Below are 26,969 nucleotides of genomic sequence, written 5' to 3' on the forward strand. Positions count from 1 at the left end.
AGTATGAAACTGAGCAAATAGCTGGTAAATTGTAAATAAACTGCAGTTTCTCAGAATTTCCTAATCTACTGTGCTGACCTTGTGACCCCACACATAGTCGCACATTGCAACTCTGTTATGTCCTCCTCTGTTACAACTCACAGATTAGACACGTCCTTGTCTTTTTCCAACTTTGTGAAGATGCTTTCTAGTGTGCTTTCTAGTGTGAGTGCGCCCTAAAGGACAATTCTGAATACATGATGGTCACACACACATATAATACTGAGAATAATGTGGTTTTTCATATTTGCTTTCTCTTTCTCACTTTACAATCAAAAATATAATATACAAAATGTTTATCAAAACTCTAAGCCTTATGACCACGTGTCTATTTTATCTGTGACTTCAGTGCTTCTGTAACTGTTAGCTAGCATTACATTTTATTAATTGATATTATAACAGTATAGTAATGAAATGGGATTTTATGAGTAATATGTTTATGAGAATTTATTTGAAATATAAAAATCACAATTGCTTGTACAATTACTGATATACAAACTTGATCTCACCATGCCACTTGCTCTATTTCCTGTATCTTAAGTGACAATGATAGTGTCTTGTTACATGCTTGTTTTCTTTCACCAACACCAAGGACTCCAAAATCCTTTTGCTTTGTTTACGATTGCAAAATGTCAAAGAGCCAAATGTGCAGGCTGACCTGCGAAAGCAAGCAGAGTCACAGAGGTTTTGTTGTGTCTGAGAACTGCTATCAATTCATGTATGTCATATACATGTGAAGTCCTTATACGTTTGACAAAGGTTACTGAAGAATCCAGTCGTGCCTGTGCTAATTGTAAACACTTCAAATGGTTTTAATGTTATGTAAGTTCCTTTAAGTTAAATAACTTAGAATGCGCTGCAGAGCTGAGAAAAGGTGGAAGCTGAATGAAGAGTTAAGTGAAATGATTCAGTGCTGAGACTAAATGACAAAATAGCAAATAGTTTCACAAACATATTGAGCCAGTTTACCCTCTACAGTATGAGGCCATCCAGTGTGTTCTAGCAAATTGTTGCATCTGATGGTTTGCTTGCAAATACTGTGTGTTTAGTTTATTGACTGTTACTTGTGAGTCATTCCTTAAAATAGGTGCCTTTTGAACGGAGTGATGCTTTTCTATAAAGCATTTATATAACCTGTGATTAAAGAAGGACACTTTTATGTCATGCTCAGTGACTCAGGCATACAACACTATGGATTTGACAAAATAATTGATGCAAAAACCATATGTTAATGTTTTTACTGTTTGAAATTTCTGTGCATACTTGCAATATCACTAATTAGGTACGTTACTTGAAATAAATTCAAGTAAGCAAAAGGAAATCGAATATGCTCAAACTTGTGACCAATGTTTGTGTTGAAAACTTTGTGTTGCACAAAGAGCAGAAATGAGCTCCTCCCTTTAGGCAATGCAGTTGCTGAAAGCTGAATCATTTACTGTGAACAGGTTGCTCATTCTGACTGGCATAGTTGATGCTGTGCCTAAGCCCCGCAGCATATTATCCTTGTCCTTCCTGTTTCAAAAGGGTGGATGTTGAAGTAAAGACAAGTGATAAATATAACGTCAGTGGTAATAATGAATTCTTCTCAGGACCATTATAAGGGTAATTACAGCCCTATGTGGTAGACAGAGAGATTTCAGTCCGATTTATTTGCATAATATATATTAATGTGAAACCACACTACTACATCCTGTCCTAATTACATGTTATATACTGTTTATAATCATATTTTCCAGTGTTAATGTGGTGCATTAATACTGGGAAAAAACAAAACACACAGATTATGCTTCTCAAAAGAAGAAAAGCACACCTGTCACTAAAGACACCGATGATGGCTCTGTTGCTATCAACTGTCCCAGTAAACCACAGAAGTGTGACAGTGATCCAGTATGTATACAGGGACTCTGAAACTGAAGCGGTTCAATGGAATTCAGCTTTTTTATTTTACACCTGTGCTTTTCCTACTAATGTGTCCAAATGTCTGTGTATTTGTTGTGCCACTGCTCAGGCTACAACTTAGGAAAAAAACAACAACACACCATTGAAAACAAGCATTCATATAGACCTAACTCCATGGGTGATTTGTTCTCATAGATTTTACCCATAATTTTATAATTTACAACAGATAAAATATACTGCGTGTTGTCTAATAATATTTATGTTTGTCTCTACAAACAGAAAGCCAAGCTGCTTGCTATGAAAAGTAAATAAGAGCATAACTAGTCGTTAATTGAGATACGTTATGAAGAGTGACAACAACCAAAGCTTTCACAATAACTAACATAAAACTACAAACAGGAAAAGCCAACACAGGTTTTACCTGCTTCAAAAGCGGAACCAGCTGGTTATATCATTAATATCAAAGAGCTATTATATCTGTCACACTAAAAGACTACTGACCTTTTCATTCAGTACATGTAACTAAAATAGGCCAGTAAGAATGGGGACTGGCTTAGGGTCAAACTCTGCACCAGATCAAGGAGAAAGATGCATACACCACCTCCAACCCTGTAACCCGCTTTCAAATGTTTCCCTCTGGGAAGACACAGAAGGCCTAAATAGTGACCGAAATAATGAATGCAAAGCTGTGCACAAATAAGGGTTATGTCTCAGTTAATATATCACAGACCAGCGCATAGTGCATGATGAAATATCTCAACCTCATGAAGTGTTCAGTTTTGGGATTCGTAAACCATACACTTCATAGGCTAATTTGTGAAGACATTTCAGACTGTTCATATTTTTATTGCTGCCATCAAGGAAAGATGGTGACCTGGGAACGGGGGATTTCCTGTGTTTTGGATTTTAAATAAATTATCATGGAGGCTAGCACTATATTTTTCAGAGCAAAAGTTTGGTTTAGAGTAAAGAATTGAATGTTTTGAATTTTGGTAGTTTTTTAGACAGCCTATGATTTTGCTTGAATACCATAAGATAGGTAGGTATAAAAAACAGTAGATGGTCCCTCTTTGCCAAATGCCATTGGTAATTTTCTCATAATTATCAGTTACCCTGTTAGAAATTAAAACCTAATACTGTACTGAACAAAAGGGTCAGCACAGCCTGTTATTTCAACATCAACATTATTAAACCAAGCAGGATGTGGGTAGGGACAATTTTTTTATTAACATTTCCTCAACATCGCTTTCAGGCATAAGAAATAACTAATGAGAAATTACTGCTCTGTGTAAACTTGGTAATATACGGTTAATATCTATTGGTAAAACAATGGGGCTGAACAAACCTTTAGGAAGAGGTGACAGTATAAAGCAAAAACCTTGATAACACAGCTGTGTAAGCTGGTGCTTATAAGGATGAAGAATTGCAAAAATTCAGAGTCTCTTAAATTAAACAGTGAGCAGTTGTGGGTGAAATTACAAATCATACTTCCTCACTGTGACAAGTTTCTTAATGTAACCACTATATTCTACTATGTGTGCATGCAGTGAACATACAGGGACATTGAGACGGCACATTTGAAGGGACTTGTTTATTACAGACCATAAGGAAGCAACTCAATCTAAACATGAAGCATTATACAGTATGAGCTACTTGTTCCTGTGGAAGTTGAACGCATGTTGGAGGGAGGGAAAAAAAGGAAATGGGAGCAGAGGAAATAGAAAAGGCACTCTTACACTTACTGTAACCAACGGGATGACCTCTGAGTGGTAAAAAGGAAACAAAACCATAACTCCAAACCTCAATCCAACACATGGGATGGCCATGTAAACAAGGCTGGTTTCTCTGTACTACACCAACCAATGTTGCCATCCCGTTTATGAGGACAGGCAAGAGCCAAAGATTTGCACCAGACATTTTAAAATGGGATTTCACAACCAACCCATCTAAAAATGATATCTACCGTCCAATAAAAAAAAAAAAAAAGGTTGTAAAATTGTAACATTAGCCAGTGACACTTTATCATTGAGGCGGACCAAAGCTTTTCTGTAGAACACTCTGGAACCTCAAGCCAAGCACTGAAAAAAGATCAAGTCAAAAAGGAATTCAAGATTCAATAACCAACTAAGTTTAAAGCTGCCTTCTGAAACTTCAGCTTCTCTGTATCCACGCTGCGTTTCAGAGAACAAATAAATAGTATTGAGGTTTGACATCTAGCCAATAAGACTCTGTGGCAAAGAACAAACTCCTGTAAGGATAAAGATGGGAACCAGGTTTCTCTGTAGCTACACCTGACATCAATATTCTTATGGAGTACAAGGGCCTTTAGTCACTTCAAACCATAAAAAAGCAAGTGAATCTACATTTTTTTTTTTTTTTTTTTAAAAGGACTCATTTAAAAATTGAATTTCAATGCACAAACAATCCAATTCTCCATCATCAAGTATTACCAATACCTCTGCAGACCAGAGCAGTGACATAGCAGCTTCTGACTTTTCTGTATTACGTCAGAAAACAGCAAAGGTCTGCAGGGGCATCTGAGGCTTTATGCTCATTTGAGAGCTTGAATAATTAGGATTTGACTTGCCCCTTAGCCTGCAATGCATAGCATTTTTAGTGAAAACAGCAACAACCCTTGAATTTTAATTGTGCCATTCTAGCATCCTCCACAAAGACGAGGGTATAAAGCTAACAAAAAAGGGGATACAGAACACTGGGTCAAGGAATAATTATACCAGACTGACAAAGGGGAATGTTTACAAAGAAGCTTAACTTGTTTTGCAAGATCAGAGGATCCTCCAATGTCAGCTTTTGCTTCTAAAATGGACTTGCGAATTTTTAGATTTTGCGCAGACTCCTTACATCAGTAGCACCAGTAAATTAAGAGGGTTAACGCATATCATCTAATATGCTACCACTATGACACGGAATAGAAAACTGACTAAATTTACCAAGTGTGGAATGCCAAAAGAACAACTGAACCACAGCTATCCAGGGACTATCACAACAGGAAGCAAGGGAACGTCAAAACGTGGGAAAACATGAAGCACTATGGTGCATGAGTTCATGGAACCCATCCAGTTCTTTAAATAAAAATAAAAAAATCATCCACGTTTCTGAGACCCAGTATGATAATGTAACCAGCAGAAAGACAGACAAGAGGAGGGAGGTGGAGTGAGGGAGGAGGGATGGAGTCATGTGTAAAATGGTACCATTATTAAAGAGATAAGGGCATTTCACCCCCCGGAACTTGGAGGCTTCTCTGTAGTATACACCAACAAGCCTGGGGGGAAAAGCTTAACAGGTTTAGTATTTGAGTTTTTTGGGCACCTCCCATGGGAAGGAGTCTCGGCCAAAGTGGCCATAGGCCGCGGTCCTCTGATACAAGGGCTTCTTCAGATCCAGCTCCCTGGAATACATAATCAACACATTTAGCAGCAGTAACAGCCAGTGAGCTCAGATGCATGCATTCATACTCACACAGGTATAACACTGACATTAGCCAGTGGACAGTGTCAAGAGCCACCACCAACAAAAAAAACCCCAAAAAAACAAAGAGGTTTGTTAGACCAGCTGGTGAAGAGGAAGAAAGAAAAAAAAAAAAAAATCATAACACTTTGACACTTACCCTGCCAACCAAACTCATCCCTGAGCAGTAGGCTGACTGCAGCTTCAGAAACCACACTCAAATTTATTTTAAAAAAAGACACTTGAGCTAACTGAGCTACAACGCTTCATTATGCCAAATGTAAACGTTTGCCCTAATAAATTAGATATTTGCCCCGACTAATGCACACATGTGCAACTTTTAACACTAAGCCATGTAATTAAATAGAGATGTGGCAAACTCAAAGCTTTCTATCACTGTACATTAATAGACTAAACTGTAAATCCTTGAAAGGGCAACTAAAAAAAAAGATAAGACAAGAGACATGGGAAACAGACGGAGCCAGGAGTTGCTCTGTCAGTGAGTAGCAGGTGGCTTCAGAGGCCACACATTACCTGACAATGACTCCAGGACGGAGATCAAAGTTCTTCTTCACAATGTCAAGCAGCTCTCTCTCACTCTTGTTGGATGTCCCATAGTGGAAGATTGAAATGGAGAGGGGATGGGCAACTCCAATGGCATAGGACACCTAATACAGCACATATATATATATATGTATTATATCAAGCGTACAAAAACAGACAGCAACCTCTTGCACCCTAATTCTCTAAAATGAAGACGTGTTGGGGTAGTAACACTCACCTGGACCAACACTCTCTTGCAGAGCTCAGCTTTCACCAGAGACTTGGCCACCCAGCGTGCAGCATAAGCAGCGGAACGGTCCACCTTTGTGTAATCTTTTCCAGAGAAGGCACCACCTCCATGGGCTCCCCAGCCTCCATAGGTGTCAACGATAATTTTACGCCCTGTCAGGCCAGCGTCACCCTGTAATAGAGGAACAGGTTAGACAGGAATGCAACACTCAGGCTACATCATTTCTGACAGGCACTCTCTCTGACACTTACTTGTGGGCCCCCAATAACAAATCGCCCGCTAGGCTGCAGGTGGTAAACGGTGTCATCGTCCAAGTAGATGCAAGGAACAACAGTCTTGATGACCTTTTCTTTCAGGGCATCTCTCATCTCCTCCAGGCAAATATCCTCATCGTGCTGAACAGAGATAACAATTGTGTGCACGCGCACTGGAAGCATGGCGCCACGGTCCTGGCGGTACTGGACAGTAACCTGCACGAAAAGGTGAAAACAGAGATGAGCCAATACCCATAACAAGAATTCATTTATAACATTTTAAAGCAGGCAATTTGGCAGCTCTACCTGTGTCTTTGAGTCTGGCCTGAGCCATGGAAGGGTGCCGTTGCGTCGCAGCTCTGCCATCTTAGCATTCAGCTTGTGGGCAAGAACAATTGTCAGAGGCATACACTCCTCAGTCTCATCAGTGGCATATCCAAACATCAAGCCCTGTAGAGTAAGAGACAGTGTGTAAGTTTATTTAAACAGATGTTATTTCGGGATGACAATGAGCAGCACTTTGTATCGTCAGCACACATGTGGCAAACTGACCTGGTCACCTGCTCCAATGTCCTCCTCATTGCGGTCGACATGAACACCCTGAGCGATGTCAGGAGACTGCTGCTCCAAGGCCACAAGCACATTACAGGTCTTATAGTCGAAGCCTGTGCATACGGAGACATCAGCTGATTAACACACCATTCATAAGCAGTAATAAAAGTTGAGGCTTCAGAGACAACTCAAAAGGGAAAATCACAAAGCATAAAATTCTAAACATGCCACACCTTTAGAGGAGTCATCATATCCAATTTGACGAATGGTGTCACGAACAACTTTCTGGTAGTCTACTGTGGCATGAGATGTCACCTCGCCTGCCAAAAGGATCATCCCGGTCTTGGCAACAGTCTCTGCAAAAGATAAGACAAACAAACAAAATCAAAAACAGGCGATTTGAGCCAAAATGAATATGGAGAAATGTTAACAAAAATGTACTTACCACATGCAACTTTGGCATCTGGATCCTGCTTGAGATGGGCGTCTAATACTGCATCGCTGATCTGATCGCAGATCTTGTCTGAAACACAGAACAGCAACAATGTCACGTCATTACTTGCACCGATAGCAGACTGCAGCAAGACCAAACCACCGGGTCAAAGCGAGCCGAGGCGATCCTGCTCAGTGGGAGTGGCTCGGAGCCTCTCAACAGTCGCCATTTCAGTACTTGCACGTGTGGTGAGACGGGGGGAGCGCGCGCAGATAACTGAGGAACGGAAGGCAGACATGCCAAACTTCAAACTAACCTTGAAGCTACTGGTTCATACAGAGGACACAATGAAAGAAAACATGTGGTTATGCAGGCACACGGGTGATGTTACCGTGTCCTTGTTGCTGTTCAAGAACAGCCGCGTACGGAAAACGTAACGTTGCACCGATTAGGAAATACAAATCAACGTGATGATTAGAGCATTTAGGCCAAGATTTCCGACGAGTGTTTGATACCGACACAAGTGTAGTGTTTGCTGTCGATGATCCGGACACAAAATCCATCTGTTAAGCAAAGATTAACGTGAGCTAGCGACTGTTAGCGCGTGCTTTTGACACCGGCCCATCGTCGCACCCCTCACGAAGAAGGCCGTAAAGACCACTTCTGCACGATGTCCCCTCTACTCTTTATTAAACGTTTCACGCTACAGTACGCGGGAGCAAAAACGTTGTTGAAAAACAGTTTCAGCGTTGCTCATTTATTCAAACATCCGGATGTGCGACCGGCGTGCTGCTGGTCTTACCGGGATGTCCTTCTCCGACCGACTCCGAGGTGAACAAGAAGCAGTCCTCGTCGATGAGGGAGTTATGAAACCCATTCATCTGTCCGTTCATCATCGTTGACGGCGAGTACTGGCGCTAAATGTAAAAAATAAAAATGGTATAGGTAAATGTCACGTTTACTGTGCGTTATTATTTCTCTGCGTCGTCCCTACGGCTACAGTCTCTCGGTGTATTGATCCCCGGTTTCAGCCTCATGGCGCAGAGCTCCACTATTTATCCTTTCAAGTCCGACATGCTGACGTAACAGGAGGCGGGCCCAACCATCGAGCCTATGAATATTGTCGTACTAAACGTTGAGGCAATTCTTTCCTAGGACGGCGACGTCATGACTCTCCCGTCTAATCCTCTGATTGGCTAATACTCGTTGCTGTCGTTGATTGGATTGGTTGGGGTGTGAGGGTAAGAATACCAGAGGCAAGTCATTACTTCGCCGTCCCAGGGAACAAAATTGTAATAAGGACTGCAGTGTAGGGTGTGTGCTGTGCAAATGTTAGGAAAGCCTTTTCTCATTCTGTACTCTCACCGTATCTATTTAACCTGGTTTTTTACTATTTTATGGTTTTATTATTACCAACTTGTTTTATTTACTACCAGTATGTAGTGCAGTTTGTTCATGTAATTCTGTTTTGTTTTATTAACATTTTACTGTTCTATTGTAATCTACTTATTTTGTTTAGTATTTCATCATTTTATTGTGTTAATATTTGTATTGCTATTGTGATGTTTTATTATTAATATCTCTGTCTTTTGTCTTTCATTATCTTAACTACCTATCTTTTATTGCTGTCTCATTCAATTCACTTTTTACTTTTAAATTATGTTGGTGTGCACTTTGAATTGCATTTGATTTGCTTGAAAGGTGCTATATAAATAAATCTTTTTTTATTGTTATGTTAGATCAAATGTACAGGCCTACCAGTTTTGAGTCATAAAGTGGTTAAATCTGAATATAAAACATGATTGTATATCATAACTTTCTCCCTTATGTACCAGAGTGTTGACACAAAAAGCCTAAACAACATGGGGGTTGCATGCCTTCACAGGCCAAGCCTCTTTACTATGCAAATAAGAACATGAACATTTAAGACATGGTATGATTATGTGATTATATATATATATATATATATATATATATATATATATATATATATAGGCATTCTTGACACCCGATGCTCCTTTCCCTTTCATGTTTTGTGTATTTCAAGCGCATGAAAGAGCTGATAATTGTGTATACAGAAAAATCAAATACCTACCTGTGCATTGTCTGATACAATGAGACTTATGTTTTTATCAGATTATTCTCAGTTTAAAAGCTTTTTTGTTGTTGTTGTACAAGCCTAATGCCTAATAAAAATAATAATGTCAGACCAAAGTTATTTGTTTTACAAATGTAAGTAACTAATAAGCATGACTGTTAATTTTTATGTTACCTTATAGGAAACTCTTCTTGTGTTTTATAAGCCCTTGTTTATCAGACAACAAGTAAGTGTCTCCTAGAAACAATTATTAGACTTAATTAGTAACACCCACTGGTATAACTGATCTGATAGATTGCAATTATGTCAGCTATCACAAAAACATCAGAACATGTACTTCCCTGGCGAAACAACCAGATAAACCTCAAAATACATTCACAATAACGTGAGAGCTGGACAGCGGAGAGCAGAGCAGAGCAGAGGTTGATGATATTATTTGTCAGCATAACGTCATTATACTTTATTCAAAAAGCTCCTATCTTCCTTTTATCCTTCAGGCACTGTTGTATAATACAATCAAAAGCTCTGATTGTGAACATGTTGTTCCTTAGTGGGCTGCAGATGGATTTAATTCATGTCTCTATAAGGACTGGTTCACCAAGGCTTTAGCTCAAAAGAAGGAGATTTTCTTGTCCATTCCTTCTGTTTTTTGAGGAGGCCAAAAACTAAAGTAAGGGGGTTTCAGTTTATGAACACTGAATTCACTCTTAAGAACTGGTTTTAAATGGTAATATGTTCATATATTTGTCATAGCCAAAGAAAAAAGATACATTTATCCAGAATATGAAGTACATGAAGTGGTAGAGATTGTAGTTGCAAAGTTTGTGACTCAGACCAATGATTCATCAACACAGCTTTTGTACGCCTTTTTTGCATGTCATCATGAATATTTGATATTCAGTACATATTGATAATCCTTCCTCCAAGGTATTAGCAAAGTATAAAATACTGCCTGTCACAGTGACACAGCATTTGTGAAGGTGTGGAGCAGGAATGTTTCAATCAAAGCAAGGTGTTACATCATAAACCACACTGGTGAGTTATAATATATTAACCATGCAATGTTTGTAAACCGAAGTCAGTTGCCAGTCACTGTGAAGGTTATATAACAGTGGCTGTTCAGTATTTTTTATCGTTATCATGTGAGATAAAGAATAAAGGAAACATTAATATCCCCTGTACTGATAGTTATTCCACAGACACACAGTAGCTCATATCACCAGGGTAAAAGGTCAAACATCAAACATTGCCTTCTGCACTTGTGTATCTCGTATCTCTTAAAGAGAAGCCGCCAAAATAAAAATATTCAGTTTTGCAAATTTGATTTTGTTTTTTAAAAAAACAAACAAAAAACCTCCCCTAAAAACAAGACTCTTCACACTTAAAGCATTGCAGCATCATTTGTATTGTTAGTCTGTGTCATTTTAGCCAGTCAATTTAACTATTATTACTTGATACATGGTGTTTAGTGTCACTAAGACAAGAGATTCAATCCCTGACCAGTGTTGCATCATTTGTCACTGTGAATTTGCAGGGTGGACACTTTCTTTTCAGAGGGCAAGAGCATGATGCAAGATGCACCTGCTATTGCCTTCTACAGGATGTACTGCTCTGCTTGTTCAGAAAGACCAAAATAGCAAGCGACAACCTCTCTAAACAATCCCCAAATCACCACAAGCTGATAGGCTGCGCGAAGATTACTAAAGGAGTGGAAGTCCACTCTGCTACTGATAACCATTAGAAGTTCAGTTTTTGTACATAATTCAAGATGATGACCTTTATAGAGATTGGCTAAAGGAAATATCACCTGCGCTTATTTGTTCAAAGGTTTTAGAAGTTTAGATTAATTACTTTGTAAACCCATAACCCTTACCCTAAATCACTGTTTCATGTACAATGCTTTTCTCAATCTCTCCTTTTTTTTTAAGATTTATTTTGGGCTTTTTTGCCTTTATTTAGATAGTAACTGGCAGAAAGGGCGACAGGAAACAAGGAGAGAGAGGGGGGAATGACCTGCAGCATAGGTCCCTGGCCAGATTCGAACCAGGGATGCTGCGATTATGTGGCATGTGCTCTAATCACTTGACCACTAGGGTGCTCCCAGAATATATGCAACTCTTTAGTTATGTCATGCTTTCACAACATCTCCACATCACACACCCTACTTTGGAGTCCTTGTTACAGTATGGTGCATCAACTCCGTAGAAATAACTGATTATGCTGTACCACCCAATTTTCAAACAATGACAATAAACAGACTCAGGAAACACACAGACAGCAGAATTTGAAGTGGAATATATTATTTCTTTGGACAGTGTTGCACTGGTTTTTGGGTAGGAGAACAATGCAAGCAATCTCCTCAAAAAACTTTCTTACCTCACCAAACAGATGTTTTTAATCATCCTCATATGCCAAAAATCCAGTCAAATATCTCACAATGTTGCTGTATTTTTTTCCTTTTGTATTCAGGTCAATTTCATCCACAGTTATACAAACACATGTAGACTAAACAATCTACACATCATAATATAGAAGCAACATCCGATTTGAATTTACTAAAATGCAAACTAGAGAAATCAGGCTCTCTCTTCATATTCCCAAATAGAAAAGGAAAACTTTTATCTATATTCTGTTATATCTTTTGACATTTCCAATGAAATAATGCTCCCTCACTGGCCAGCAGAATTCAGGCTCATTGAACAGTTAAATAAGAAAATAAATAGCTAATTTACGTAAAATAAACTTTGTGGCATAGATTGTCTGCTATTTAGTCTTTTATACTATACTTCATATTTGTCATTTACATACATATTCTTCTATTTTAGCCACATAAAAACAAAACGATCACATTCTGTAGACAGAGCATTTTTTTCTTAAACATTTCACAATAGTCAATACTCATAACCGCAGTACTGATCATACTTATCTACATTACCTAAAGTAGGACAAAATTCATACAATCTTTTACTCTAAACACTCTAACACTCTTTTACTCTGTTACTCTAAACAAATGTCATGTATGTTTTATTTTAAAACAAAGAAAATACATAAATGCACTATGAAATGATTCAAATAATTTCAGACTTGTGCAGGCATAACTGTCCTGCATTTTCTTCAACTAACATTACACGGAAGTTAAATTTATATATTGTCCTTACCATGTTTTTCTAACAATTTTCACAGCCACAATTATGACAAAGAGGAGTCAAAAACAGCACTTTACGGCACAAAAGTCACAGTACCGGAATGTACAGTATGTCCAGCAGCAAACCATGCAAACACAGTCGCACCCCATTCACTGCCACTGCTAATTACACATACACGCCATCTCAAAAACACACACACACTTCCATAAAAACACATACACACAAAAACCGATTATAGACACGCACACTGAGGTTACAGCTACAACAGTATACACTGTCCTGTGCTAGGAGCCCAAAAGTACAAAGTGTCTAAGACGGTGCATTGGAGGTCACATGGTAACAATGCAACACAACTATCATGACTGCACACTGTCAGCTAATCACCAGGATCAGTGAAGGAAGGTGAGCAAGAGAGAACAAATGAATGAACATGGTTAAATGAAAAGAAAACAGAAACGTCAAAACCATATTTAAAAAAAAGCATCTAATATGACAACTCATGTATTTGAAATATCACATTAGTAATGTAATATTTCACAATAATGGAACATGTCAGCTTTGTATCATACTACTTACAGTATAATGCAAAACCCTGTAGTAGCTCTACATAGTAGAGTTTCTGCTCACATTTGTCAGAGATATCCAGATTGATAACCAGTTAGATTTTTTCTTGCTTCACTGTTGAAAACATTATTCAGAAAGTCAAATTTTGAATACTACTGTTTAAAAATGTTTAAGTTTGCTGTTGTGAAAAGCCAGATTTAGATTAAGGCCCATTAACTCATATAAAAGGTATCTGTGTCAAAGTAATACGCAAATACGTTTTGTTCTGTGACAGATATTATTCCAGCTGCTAGTTAGTGGTCATAAGGCTAGCATCATCTAGTTCTGGCAAAACAACTACGCTTTCTTCGCTGACAGCTTGTCCATGGCCATCACATCTCACTGCACTGATAATGCAGTCTATTTAAAGGCCTTTACCCTCACAGGCAGAGGCCCCTAAACCCCAACCTCCATTTACTTTGGTTCTGCTCTGTTTTTATGACCCCTGTAGGGACTTTACTCCTATTAGTTGGCCATTTGAGATGCTCTCTGCATGTTATAGTATATACTATGTTGATGTGTACAACCCACTGAATTTCCAAAGCAGGGATTACCCACAAGTGTAGATCCACACGGCCAAGTTCAACAGTATGGCTATCTCCATTTGCAGATTTACAGAAAGTTAAATACAAGTGACTGTTGACAAAACTGATGATTTTTTGGGAGTTTTAGAATAAAATGTATTTTTGTCTGCATGGTCCTCTTGGTCTGAGTGGATTTGTCTCATAATAGATACATGTTCCCACAAGTAAAGTGAATGATTCTATAATTGTGAGCAATGTCTGTATGATGTATGTCATGCTCTTTAGCTCAAAATCAAAGCATGACTGCCAGTGCAGAGTTTCAAACCGTTGTTGGAATATGGGGAAGTTGGCTCTAGAAATTATTAAGCAGCCATTACTCTACATGACCATAAATCCTTGAGTATTTTCTAATGCAAGGTGTCAGTTCCCTGTACTGTCCACACCTGAGAACGGACAAAGATAGAAGAAACACAGGACAGACTGAAAAGTTTACAAATAAAAAATATACAATGTGCACAGCTTAACAAATCAAATCAAGGCAAAGTAAGCCTTCTGAATAAACCAGACGGCAGTTCCTGAAAAGGATGGCATTAGAAACTGTACATTTTCATTGCAGAAAACATACAGTGCAGTGGATGTATCAAATGAAAGACACAACATTTGGCTATATGACGTATGACAAGAGCAGGACTTGGTCAGTATCACACCCCTGACTCCTCTGAGTCTTTGTCTTTCTCCCCAGGAGCAGACGGCTGGCTGCTGCTGCCCTCTGCTGGGCATACTGTGGACCCACTATCAGCTTTCTCAGTGGTGCTGGATGGAGAACCATCAGTGACTTTGGGCTGTTTCATCTTGGCCTGTGCAGGGCTGCCAGAGCGGCTGAGATTGCGTCCGTGGCTGCCGCTGCGGTGGCTGCGGTGTTTGCTCTTGCGTGGACTGGGACTACGGGACCTTGTCTTCATGTGGACAACAGTGCTATCGTCTTCGGAGCTGAAGTCAGAGCTGTCTGAAGAACTGCTGTCATGGCCTGAAGTAGGAAGCTGGATCTGGGGAGAGATGAACGAGAGGAAAAGAGTGAGATGATGGAGGTGGAATATGGAGAAGAGAAATGTACAGGGAATGAAAACAACTGTAAAGATGCAAGTGTAAAGATGCAGTGGATGTAAAATCTGTAGCACTGGTTGCTTATATCATACTTAATGCCACCTTGCAAAAGATAATGCATTTAATTTTTTACATCAAAAATACTGTATTGTGATTACCTGAAATGGCTCTGTTACACCCACAATGGTGTTCATGTTGTTGCTATAGTAACCCAAGATGAAGTCCCCTGAGCCTTTGGGCAATTCCTCCTCAGTAAACGCTACCTGGAAAACAGTTTGTAAGACATTAATTGAATGTGAAAGAAAATTGAAGAGAATTCAGCACGCATTCAGGTTACCTGATGTTCTTGTCGAAGAAAATCAGCTTCCTCTTGCTTGGCCCACACGTATCCCACATAGTCCTTGTGGTGTTTGAAACCCACCTAGGGCAGCAGAAGCAAAATCACAATCAGTCTCTACTTGACTAAAATTGGATAAGCATAGAAATATTTGTTATGCCACCGCTGATGGTTTACTGACATGGATTTATCATGCATTATTTGACCAGCAAAGGTAAAACTTGTTACCTTATAGAGTCCGATCCAGTCCCAAGAGCTGCGAGCAAAGCTGGGTGTCAGTTTGAATTTTGCTACAGCATCAGCAATGCTATTCCACTCATCCTCCACTGTGAGTGTGACCAGGGGAATATCCACTCTGTATGGGAACTACAGAGAACAAAAAATAATTATTCAATGCAAATTTTAAGATTTGATTTCTAAAATAACATTAGATGAAACTGAGGGCAGGGGATCAAACCTCCATAGTTTTAGCATCAGTTACATCAATTATTAAAAACTGTTAAACTGAAAGTTGGCAATAAATGCCTAGTCACATTTTTAGTCTTGTTTACTTTTTCTTTTTTTGGACTGGATATTTCCTGATATAAATCATAATTTGTTAGGTTTAGACTAGCATTTTATTTAGGCTCATGTTCTCGTACATAAATAAAAAAAGTAAAACAAAAAGCATTCATTTATTGGTAACATATTTTTCCAACTAAAAAGGCTTTTGAGAAAAACATCAAGGTTCTCAAACTAAGGAAACTCAAACAGTTCTGTTTTTGGTCATTTTAGGTGCTGAAACATGGTATTGTATTAACTCCGGTATCAAAAAAACTTTCTTAGGATACCCAGCCCCAATGATACCCTTTCAATGTGGGTCCCTCACAGTGGTGGCCTGGTGTGTCTCACCTGCAGGGTAAAGATGGATGAGACTGGTTTGTGGTCACTAACAATGTATTCCATGTGACTTCGATAGCAGTGCTGTGTCACTTTGGTCCCGCTGGTCAGCCCCAAAATGGAACCACGCTTCCCTGCAGTGGCAGCAGGTGCGGTGGCTCTCAGGCGCCAGAGGATCCGGTCAGTCCACGCTGGTTTACGCTTCTTTCCACTGGCAGAGGAACAGAAAGAGAGACGTAGCAAAAAAGAGAGAAATTTCAATTTCAGTAGAAATATGTGCAAGAAAGAAAAGAAAGGCATCTTCAAGGGTCCCCAGGCTGGTGAGAACCTTTGTTTAAATATTACTGAGCCAGGCACTGAGATATCCGGTCAGTGGCCTAGAATTCAAAGCAGCGCCGGCAGCATCACCAACCTTGTGTCGTATGTATCTGTCCCAACATCAAACTTGTAAGTAGGAGGGAACTTAAGCGGCCCCTCTTGAAACCCCTCCAACACTGTCTCACTGTCTTTGGCCATGTTTAGCTGTAACAATGAGAATGAACAGACATCACTCAACAAGCATTTCTCATTTGCTATTAATGAAAGCTCCTGTGAGTGAGTAGTGTATTCTCTGTTGCCCTCTAGTGGTTCAACCTACACATATCACAGTCCACCAAATTTGATATTTAATCATCTACTTTCTGGCTTTTCAACATAATCTAAGCTTGTGAAGGGACAAATCTTCACAAGCATTCTTATATAAACTAAAGTCTACTACTGCTACTATTAAAACAGCTAACATACAACATACATCTTGTGCTTTTCAGATAGAGTACATGTAGAGCAGTTAAAGTTATTTTCACAATCTTCTGTCATTATAAATAGCAAACAACCTTTATTTTTACCTGATCTTTTTCCCACAACATTTGAAACTTGTTGTTATCGATGGCTGATTTTACCACTTGCATTTCCAGTGCATCAATGCGGAAATTGAGATCCCCAAACCAGAACACCACACTGTTAAAACAGAGTAATGTAATTAATTCAAACAGATATGAGCACAAGGAATATCAGTTTGTGTAGTCCCAGTCATACAGTCACGTTAGGCTGTAAGTCATGTAAGACACTCGACACCAGAAATCAGAATTTCTGTATCTGTTTTATAAGAAAATCTTCATTCATGCTTATCAGACAGATATATACACCTGTATGTGTGCGTGCATGGTTGTGCGGTGTCTTACTCGTGGTCAAGAACCCCGGTGGCAGCCTGACCCTCAAACTGCTGCTGTTGCAGGATGCTCTCAAAGTCCTCCATGCGCTGGTCTGAGTTTTCCATGTGAGCTGGCAGGTGGCAATTGAGGAAGCAGATGGTGTGACCGAACACTGACATGCGGGCACTCACGCCACCTTTATTCCCCTGTAACACAGACAAGCAGATGAGGAGTTGAATCTTATTTAACAGAGGACGATGTTCACTGCTAAAAGAGTGAGAGGGCATTAAAATGTATTAAATCAAAATTAATATATGTACTTTAAAAGTGATTACAGACAGTGGTTGGTATGTCAGTGTTTTCACTATATTGAGTAGTGTGTGTGTGTGTGTGTGTGTGTGTGTGTGTGTGTGTGTGTGTGTGTGTGTGTGTGTGTGTGTGTGTGTGTGTGTGTGTGTGTGTGTGTGTGTGTGTGTGTGTGTGTGTGTGTGTGTGTGTGTGTGTTTGCTAGAGGAAACAGGAAGTTTATTCATTAAGGACTGGTGAGTGAATATTTAATGCTGACAGCAAAGTGCACAGTAGGGGGACAGGATGAGTCTGCGGTTTTCTTCCCACTGTTCCCCCAACTGCTCTGACTCGCTAAAACATGGAAGATATTTCAGTGTAAAGGCTGCAAAATGTGCCAACATGTTTGTCTTGGTTTTCGTTATGTGTGCACTCACTGTGAGATACCAAAATATATCTCCTTATTTTCATAAAACTGGATGGTGCGACATTTGACTAACAAATAAAAAGGCCTGATATTATGGTTGGTGTGCCATTGCTCCAGTCTTTAACTTATATACAGTGCTGCTTGAAAGATTGTGAACCCTTTGGAATTTGGTCCATTTCTGCATACATATGACCTAATGTGATCAGATTTCAATGCAAGTCCTAAAACTAGATAAAGATACATTTAAACATACAAGTTGTTCTACCAAAGAATGATTAAAGCAGAAGAAAGTTAATGATTTGCGATGGCCAAGTCAAAGTCCTAACTGTAATCCTATATGAACGCTGTGAAGGAACCTGAAGCGGGCAGTTCATGCCTACTTTGACATGCAAAGATGCCTACCAACATCCCTGAGTGTGGAGGAGTGGGCTAAAATTCCTCCAAGCTGATGTGCGGGGCTGATAAACAGTGACCGGAACATTTTGTTGAAGATATTGCTGCCAAAGAGGGTCACTGAAAGGAAGGGTTCATATACCGACTGAAAATGTATGTTTGGATAATTTTCCTTAATAAATAAATAAATAAGTTTGATGTTTTGTCTCATTTGTTTAATTGGGTTCCCTTTAACTAGTTTAGGACTTGTGTAAAAATCTGATCACGCTTTATTTCTGCAGAAATAGAGAAAACTCTCAAGCGTTCACAAGCTTCCAAGCAGCACTGTGTATACATATTTTGGGTCATTTGCTCAATGCTCTAAAGAATTTATTGCAACATCCTCACCAGTTCTGAATAAAGCTAACAAATTACACAGTTACAAACCAAGAAGAATCGGGGTGTAGAAACTGTAATGGATAATTTGTGTCTTTCCAATCTGTATCATGGTATCAATGACAGTAATGCGAGCTTAAACTCGCTCCGCTCCCAAATTGTAGTCCTCTGTACTGCTCTTTTTAAATGGTTTACGTTTCTATGGCCGTCTTACCCAGTAACCCCCCAGGCCAGTGCGTGTGGTCTCAGTTTGGACTCCACGGAGGAAGGGCAGATGGTAGTACTTGGCAAAGATCAGTAGCAACAACCCCTGCATCCGCTGGGAGGTCACCTGAGGGACAAACAGGTAGATATGACGAACAACCACAATATGAATAGCTACGGAGTGAGATGTATGAGGGTGCATTTTACATAATTCTGCAAGGAGGACAGCTATTAAATTCAATTTGCACAGAAAGGTAACTGTGTGAATATCTCCTTTAGTTGCACTGAAATTTCAATAAGCAAATTCTCTCCAGCCTTGGTGTGTGTCCATTTCTGCTGCTCAGCTTCACTTTCCCCTCCCCTCCTCTTGCACTCTCCCTCTTTCTAACCACTTGCATTTCCATTTTGCCCTGCAGGAGTCTGTGGCCCAGCTCTCCCACTACTTTACATGAAGCACTACACATTAAGGAGGCCATAGCTTGCGGTCTATCCTAACTATGGAAACAAACCACTTTGTAGGGGGAAATGTGATGTACACACTGTAGGCGCTTGATGTGCAGACCTTTCCTTTCTCAGAGCCCTACACCATCATCTGGCGCACTCCTTCTTATGCTACAAGCATACATATGCAGCTTTTGACATTTGTTGACCACTGATAGAAAAAAAGTGCATATATATATTTGTACTGTACAAGAGGGGCATTAGTTAAGCAGAACAAGATCAAGTATTTACATTCTACGTCAAGCCCCTCACCAGATATTTATGGTACTTCCCTCACTCTCTTTCTCCTGTGGTCCACACATCCCAACCCCCCAACCATAGGCCGAAGAAGAATGATCACACCCTGCCTGAAATGCCCTGTAGGCAGTAATGGAGGCACACATCTCCACGTGACTGAAGACCCTCCCGCCTGAGTACTTACTGGCTATTTGAACGACTTTGTTGCGTAATGGATTCTACTGAACCGCAAAGTGGACCGATTTTATTTGTTGTCTATATATGTGGACGCAGACAATGAGTATGTGTGTGTATCTGCGTGTGTGCACTTGTGTGAAGTCTGAGAGAATGTACCTTTGCCTACGTGGTTGAAAAGCATTTCTTATTAACATCAGTGAACATTGGAAGAACTCCTGAAGGCTGCCATTTTGGCTTAGAACACGAAAGACATTTAAGCCCAAAGACAAGCATGTGCATATGTGTGTATGTGTGTGTGAGAGCAAGAGAGTGCATGTGTGCAGCGGTGTATGTTTGACCTTGTAGAGCACACACGAATGAAGAAATGAGCTATGAGTAACAAGTGTGATGTTAACAGGCCAGCCTAAGAAATTAGAGGAGGAAGTTCTTTGCAAAATAAAGGCTTAATGACGCAGGTCTCTAATGCTGATTACAACAAAAACATCCACACCCTCTTCCTCAGTTTGTCATCTAATTTGTTTGATTTTTGAAGAAACTAAAAGCATTCCTAAGATTAGTTTTGAACACCACAGTTTTGTTGACATGTAATATAGGTAATTCCTTTTGGTAATTCTTTAACTTGCATTTAATAGAAATGCAGGTCTCTGTTATTCCTCTTATTCTATAATTTGCCAAAACTATAAAATATGATGTAACCTCAATTTTTGACATATGTTTTGAAGGCTTATAAAGTTGGAAGCTTCAGTTATATTACAATGCATGCTAAGATGTTTCAGCTAGTGCAGTCAGTGTAATAAATCATAAACAAAGCCATAATGCAACAAATTCTGCTGGGGGGGGAGGCTACAAATTTGTGCGTCTGAATTGTAGCTTACTTGAACAGAAATAATGGCGACAATCAGCAGTCCTGTTGTCCATATGCTTCTGTAGTTAGGGGCTGATTTGAGAATGCTTTCTTGCTGCTATGCTTGCAGCTGATACAGTCTGAACCTGACAATGAGCCTTCGTGAGCGGAAAGAAGAGATAGGGTATCTTGTTACTATGTGTCTGTCCACCAGGTCATGACTATACAGATTCCTACTGACACCGCTGTGTATCTCCTACTTAAACAGCTTGACAAACTCCAACTAACAGAGCTAATATCAGCACAGAGTACACAAAAAGGTCACGACGAGATGATTTTGACAAGGTTTAAAGCAGTGTAGCAGACCGTGAGATAGCTGGAGGCCAGCATCAGTCTCACTGTCAGAGGCCCATCAACACTGACAACAACGTGATCCAAAAATAAAACTGCACCCTGGGAGACATTTGTCTAGCTTGTTCAGCTCGACAGCTGATTCACGCTCCCTGGCTCACCATGCCAACAGAGCCAAACATCGTTTCAGATGCAGCCAGATGAACACCAACTGCTAGCAACGGTATGTGCCCTTAAACTTAAACTTAAATATGCGAAATACCAACACACTAGTCATATAAATATGGCCTTGCTTATAATGTTATTCATGATATACAAAATAGAAATTTATTAGTATTTCCTACATTATCCTACATTCAATATGTGCAAAACACTGTACAAAATTCACCTATTAAAATAAAGCTTTAAATACATGATCTAGTATATTTGGAGGGAAACCAGAAGACAGCAAAAACTTGACTCTGCACAATGAGCACAGCAGACAGTGGAAGATAGCAGATACGCTGACATTACACGCCTGTTATAAATTATCACTCCATCCGTTGCTCAGGGAACAAAATGAGCTGAAACAGCGGCAGGAAGCAGAGATCTCATCAGCGATCACATAATGCGTATGCATGCTGTCTAGCATTTTAAAACATGAGAGCAAGCATATGTGTGTTTATAGAAAAGCCATTACTGACCAGCACATAACCAAAGGGACTGAGTCTCTCCATGCAGACCTCGCTCCACTGGTCTGTGAAGAGGACATCTTTCAGCCTTTTGTTAATCATAGAGTTCACTTCTTGCAGCCTTGAAGAAAAAGAACATAGGGTCAACAGTAGACAGACGTAGGAGGAAGTGAAGAGAGGTTGCTTTGATAATGTAATGGTGGATTAATAAATGGAAGAGAATCGTTGCCATAGGGAGAGAGACTGCTCGTTAGTGACATTGTCTGCACTGTCAATGTAGGACAAGTGAATATAAATGGAATCTTCAGCTTTTATGTTGAAGAAACTGGATAACTGCTGCCACTCACCCAATGATGTACATGTCTGTGTTTCCATCACCCACGTTCAGGCCGAGCAAAGCAGTGATGTCATCAGGTGGCGTGGCTGAACCTACATTCCAAGTGATAATGTGCACCCTGTTGACAAAGAGTGTTATGTAATATCTCTTATAAACACTCATCTCCTACACAACATGCTGTCATAACCTATAGACTGAGTGAGACCCTAATACATCCTAATGTATCATATGTTTCTTATCTCTTATTCTCTTCTTGACTGTACACTTAATTAGATGATTGACATCATGTCAGTTCGTCAATTCCATTATGATAATACAATCGACACACTGACATGATTGACACGAGTAACTTTAATTTTATATTATTTTTTTGTTTTCGCTTTAGTTATTTATTTATTTATTTATTCATTACTTTTTTGTTTTTTTTAACTCAATAAAAAAAAGTAAAAACAACAGTACACTACAATGCACATTAATAATCTGTGATGATGGGGACATCCAGGAAGTTCTCTTTCCATGAAAATAATTATTACCATAAATTAGGGTGGTTAGCGAACAGTAGTAATTCAAATAAAAGCCTGTGTAAGGAGCTGTGTTACACCTTTAATAAAAGGTAATTACAGTATCATCCATTTAATGTGATTTTATATATTGAGCAGCATCTAAACTAACACCACTGAATGCTCCATGCAGGTTATGTGAATCAGGAAATCTAAATCACCCACAATCACCCATAAAAATAAAGGCTTCAAATGTTAAGATGGCAAGCCAGTGTATGCAGACAACATTTGGGAGAATGATATTAATGAGAGTTACAGTAAATCATTTATTTGAATTTTAATTTCTGGTTGTGAAAATACATTATAAGCTTCAAAAGTTGAAGAAACCAAATGTTTCCAGTCACTGAAACTAATAATAGTGTTAAATAATAATGATCACAGTATTTAGGAAACTTACCATGTACCTCATATGTTTGCTACTGCATAGTCAGACAACCTTGCAGTGTTAATTGTAAAAGTATATAAACAAATGCTACATGTGGCACTGCTAATCTTCTTCAGCTGTCTGGGAGTGAAAGGCTATGTGGAGGCATGCTGAGACATGAATGCTGAGACATACACACACACAATGATCAGGGAACTTGCCTGAAGTCTTCCACAGTTTGGGCCTGAGTGTCAGCTGTACCTGCAACAGAGAGGGCTCTCTGTGCATGAGGGTTCAGGTGGGGAGGCACAGACCTGCTAGCAGGTGGGTGAGGGACTGAGGCAGCCCTAACTGGATGGTGTCCCGGACCTTTAGGACCAGTCTTGATCCTGGGTGCAATGCGGTCTCCTGAGGGTTTGACAGCTGTGGAGCGAGAATGTTTGGGATGACTTGTTGCATTGCCATCAGGAGTGCACTCATCTTCATTAGCCACTGGTTTGGGTTCGGCTTTGGGTTCAGCTTCGGGTTCGCAGATGTCTACAGAGCCCTCTATTTTGGCACTTCTCTGGGGCCGTCGAGGCCTGGCAGGTGCTGCAGGCTGGCTGGCAGTGGGATCTGTTGCTGAAACTGCTGTATCAGGTGGAGGAGCTGGAGTCGTCAAAGCTTCTACTGCTCCACTTGGGTTGTCTGCTTGCATCTGATTATCTTGATCCATTTCCCAAGATGACTGTGACAGAGAACATTATAGAAATGTTTATATTTGTGAGACGTACACTATGCTAGCATTTTTAGGAATTTAACTGACATGCATCCAGAACATCTTACACTATTGAACCTGAAGAAAACATTTTTCTGTGGCATCAAAATTACATGAAAGGATCCATGTGAGGATCTATCTCTGTGACCATACAATCAAAAGAAGCTAAGAAAAGAGGGAGGAAACACTGAACAGCACAACATGCAGCCTTTTTCATAAATGACAAATCTATTCAGCTGACTGGGACTGTCATGAGATCCTGTTGACCAAGCACTGAGTGAGTCATTCAGGCTCCCACCATCGTGACTGTTCAATTACCTGCCTTTTCATGGCCCTGAAACAGATTGTTCCAGCTGCAGATAGTGATGAAAGACATTTGAAATAACAAAATACATACACACAAAAACTGGAGAGTGGGAGGACTTATGTTTCTTCTGTCCTAACATCCCAGAGCTTTTGAATGGGAGATATGGAGAAAATAAGCCTGGACACAGTTTATCCTCTCTGCTCTCAGCCTAATCTGCCTGCCAGTCCTCCAGTAACCAGGGAGATGCTCAGTCAGTTCATATCAGCTCAGAGCACCTGCCACGCACTAACATGAGGAACCGCTGTATGGTCCAGAAGAGCAAGGAACGGAATAAACAACAACACTGACTGAGGTAGCTGCAGAGAGATCAAACAGAAGCAGAGAGCAAAAGATGATGATGTAAATAAAGGATGAATTTAAAAAAGATATATCATGCAAGATTTTCAATTAAAAAAATGTATAGGCAAAAATCATCATTTATGACCCATTCGAAGTGTGTAGCAGTGTATTTATCTACAGAGACTCTGCCCTCTACCTGCTTTTTCTTATTTTCTTATTATTTTGCTTTGTTTCTGGGCATCAACCTTTGTGCAGTAGGTGTGTAGTAGGGTTTAATCCCAGGAAATGGGATTCCCGGGAAATGCAATCAAAACAATTTGATTTGAAATTTAATGATGGGAAATGGGAAAAAATATTATTATTTTAGTCACTGACTGACTCTGTAAACTGTGCACAACGCACAGCATTTGTTGGTATGATAGGAGTCTTACTGCTGCTGTCATATTCCTGCACTGCCTGCTCATTGTTGGGACTTTCTTTCCAATTGTGGATTTTGATATGAGTGGCACAGAGCGCATACACCAAAAGAAAAAAAAGGTCCGTTTTCTATCTCTTATTTGCACGTCATGTCTTCTTTTTATAAAGTCACTAAGGTTTAAACAAAATCAGATAAATAAATCTTCATTCTCTCTCAAGCTTACTCAATCACTGCTGCTCTTTCTCTCTCGCTCTTTCGCTGAGCCAGGGAGGAGGGGCCAGCTTTGAATGTTGTGTGTTTACAAATACCAACCCACAAATCCTGCATAATATGCCTTTAAGCCAAAAGTAAAAATCCATTCACTCATCACGTGAATGTCTGCCTTGCTTTTCACTTGTGCTGACTGATGATGACACTATAGTGATTTGAGTGACACCCAGGTTTTACTATTTCCAATTTAAATTCAAAATACTTGAAGCAACAGCTACAGCAAATCTATGAAAAAAAAAGAATATATTCTATGATATTCAACACAACTGAAGACAAGAGTGCCACCAACAGAAATTCAAATCTCAGTGAAATAATAAATACTAATAAAGTAAACAAAGATTTCTCACATAAATTTATACTTTTTGACATGTCTAAAGAAGCTGATTTGGGCACAAAACTGTGACAGCTCAACCTAGATCAATCAGTCAGTGATGGTTAAAGTTTCACATGTGTGGACCAAAAATGTCACATTTTTATGAGTGAGAAGACACTTCACTTGTGTCACTGAGTGCACAGCCAAATCGTTGAACAAGCATTAACCCATCATATTGTCCAAATGGCTGAAATAATGTCCGGTGCATTATGTACTTTTGGTTAGTAGGGGGTTTGTGCTGTTTGGTGACGGAGACACAACAAAGCTCTCTCACAATTACTCACATGACCTTGAACCCATGACTTTCATGCAGAGAGAAAAACGATGTTGTCCGTACTCCACATGTGCCCCAGAAACAAGCTGGTCTTTTAGTCCACCAATAACCTGGTGCCTGCCTGGGCATTATGTATTTCTGTGGTCCATGTATGGCATTTAGTGGGGGTATGTGAAGGAGGATGATGGGCTGATTGGGCACACGTGGAAGTGGGTGGGTGCAAAACGAGCCAAGGGAAGCTAGAGGGAGAGCCAAGTAAGACAGCCCATTCGGTGACAACACTGTGTCACTTTGCAGAATGTCTCTAAATTGATCCTCTCCCATTTCCCTCTGGCACTGTCTTTTTTTCCAAGCTTTAATCCCTCTTCTCACTCCCTTATCGTCCCATGTCTCTAATCCTTTCTCTCTCCCCCAGACTAGGTTTTTCCATCTTACCCACCTTCACTGTATGGGTATGGAGTCTTTCAAAAATATTCCAATTAGGTTTTTGCGCCCATCCTTTCACATTACACTGAGCGCCTGTACTATTCCTGACCTAAAATTCTCTGCTTATTCCTCCTCTCCTCTGTCTCTGTGCTCTGAGGTGACACTTGTGCTCCTCCAGCGACGTGCTCTGTATTGTTTCCTTCAGCCAACCACCATACAGTCACTATCAATGACGTCAACGAGCCACAGTCCCAGTGGCCACCATCATAACAATTGGACATAGACCATAATCAGCGGTAATGTGGATCTGAGTGCTCAGAAACATGGAAAAAAACAGGAATAGAAGCAAAAGTGACTATATGAATTAGAGTGTGTTGAAACCTTGGTGAGGGAGATATGAAGACAATTTAGGATTGGGAAATGCAAAACCTCTATGTTTGTCTTTAAGACTTTATGATAGCACATGATTATACATTATGTAAAATGCCTACATTTTTCTGTCTTCTAAAATCTAAATACGGTGCAGTTAATGCATGATAATGTTCATTTTCTGAATGTATGACAGCGTGAGAGCAAAATATGTGCTTTTACGGGAGCAGTCCTGACAGAATACACTTTCCTATTCCACTCACGTTTACATAGTAGAGTGATTTGATAATAACAAATGTGTCATGGTGTTTACATGCACCCTCAGGAGGGTGTGAGAGCTGAGATAGCCAGGTAGGAAGTAGTGTTACCCAAACAGTGGGCTGTAGTCAGC

General features: G+C 39.8%; 2 protein-coding genes across 3 annotated transcripts; both read right to left on the bottom strand.

Moving 5' to 3' along the window:
* Positions 1 to 3,514: 3,514 nt before the first annotated feature.
* mat2ab (methionine adenosyltransferase 2Ab) lies at positions 3,515 to 8,478 on the bottom strand. 2 transcript variants are annotated; one of them, XM_062418201.1, is made up of 9 exons: positions 8,241 to 8,478; positions 7,451 to 7,528; positions 7,239 to 7,361; positions 7,006 to 7,118; positions 6,760 to 6,903; positions 6,451 to 6,669; positions 6,188 to 6,370; positions 5,941 to 6,074; positions 3,515 to 5,347 (listed from the first exon to the last, which is right to left on the bottom strand). In XM_062418201.1, the coding sequence occupies exons 1-9, from the start codon at positions 8,332 to 8,334 to the stop codon at positions 5,245 to 5,247; spliced, it is 1,191 nt and encodes a 396-aa protein (XP_062274185.1). In that variant the 5' UTR covers positions 8,335 to 8,478; the 3' UTR covers positions 3,515 to 5,244. The 2 variants fall into 2 exon arrangements, with proteins under 2 accessions (XP_062274185.1, XP_062274186.1); XM_062418202.1 differs by having other exon boundaries at positions 3,515 to 6,074.
* Positions 8,479 to 14,510: 6,032 nt separating this feature from the next.
* Positions 14,511 to 23,760, bottom strand: inpp5jb (inositol polyphosphate-5-phosphatase Jb). Its single transcript, XM_062417640.1, has 12 exons — positions 23,267 to 23,760; positions 22,132 to 22,239; positions 21,797 to 21,905; positions 19,014 to 19,130; positions 17,350 to 17,525; positions 17,014 to 17,125; positions 16,542 to 16,651; positions 16,142 to 16,340; positions 15,479 to 15,616; positions 15,251 to 15,334; positions 15,072 to 15,176; positions 14,511 to 14,855 (listed from the first exon to the last, which is right to left on the bottom strand). Exons 1-12 carry the CDS (start codon positions 23,758 to 23,760, stop codon positions 14,511 to 14,513), a joined length of 2,097 nt encoding a protein of 698 aa, XP_062273624.1.
* Positions 23,761 to 26,969: the final 3,209 nt, after the last annotated feature.

This window comes from Scomber scombrus, chromosome 4 (assembly GCF_963691925.1).
Source record: "Scomber scombrus chromosome 4, fScoSco1.1, whole genome shotgun sequence".
Classification (NCBI taxonomy): Eukaryota; Metazoa; Chordata; class Actinopteri; order Scombriformes; family Scombridae; genus Scomber; species Scomber scombrus.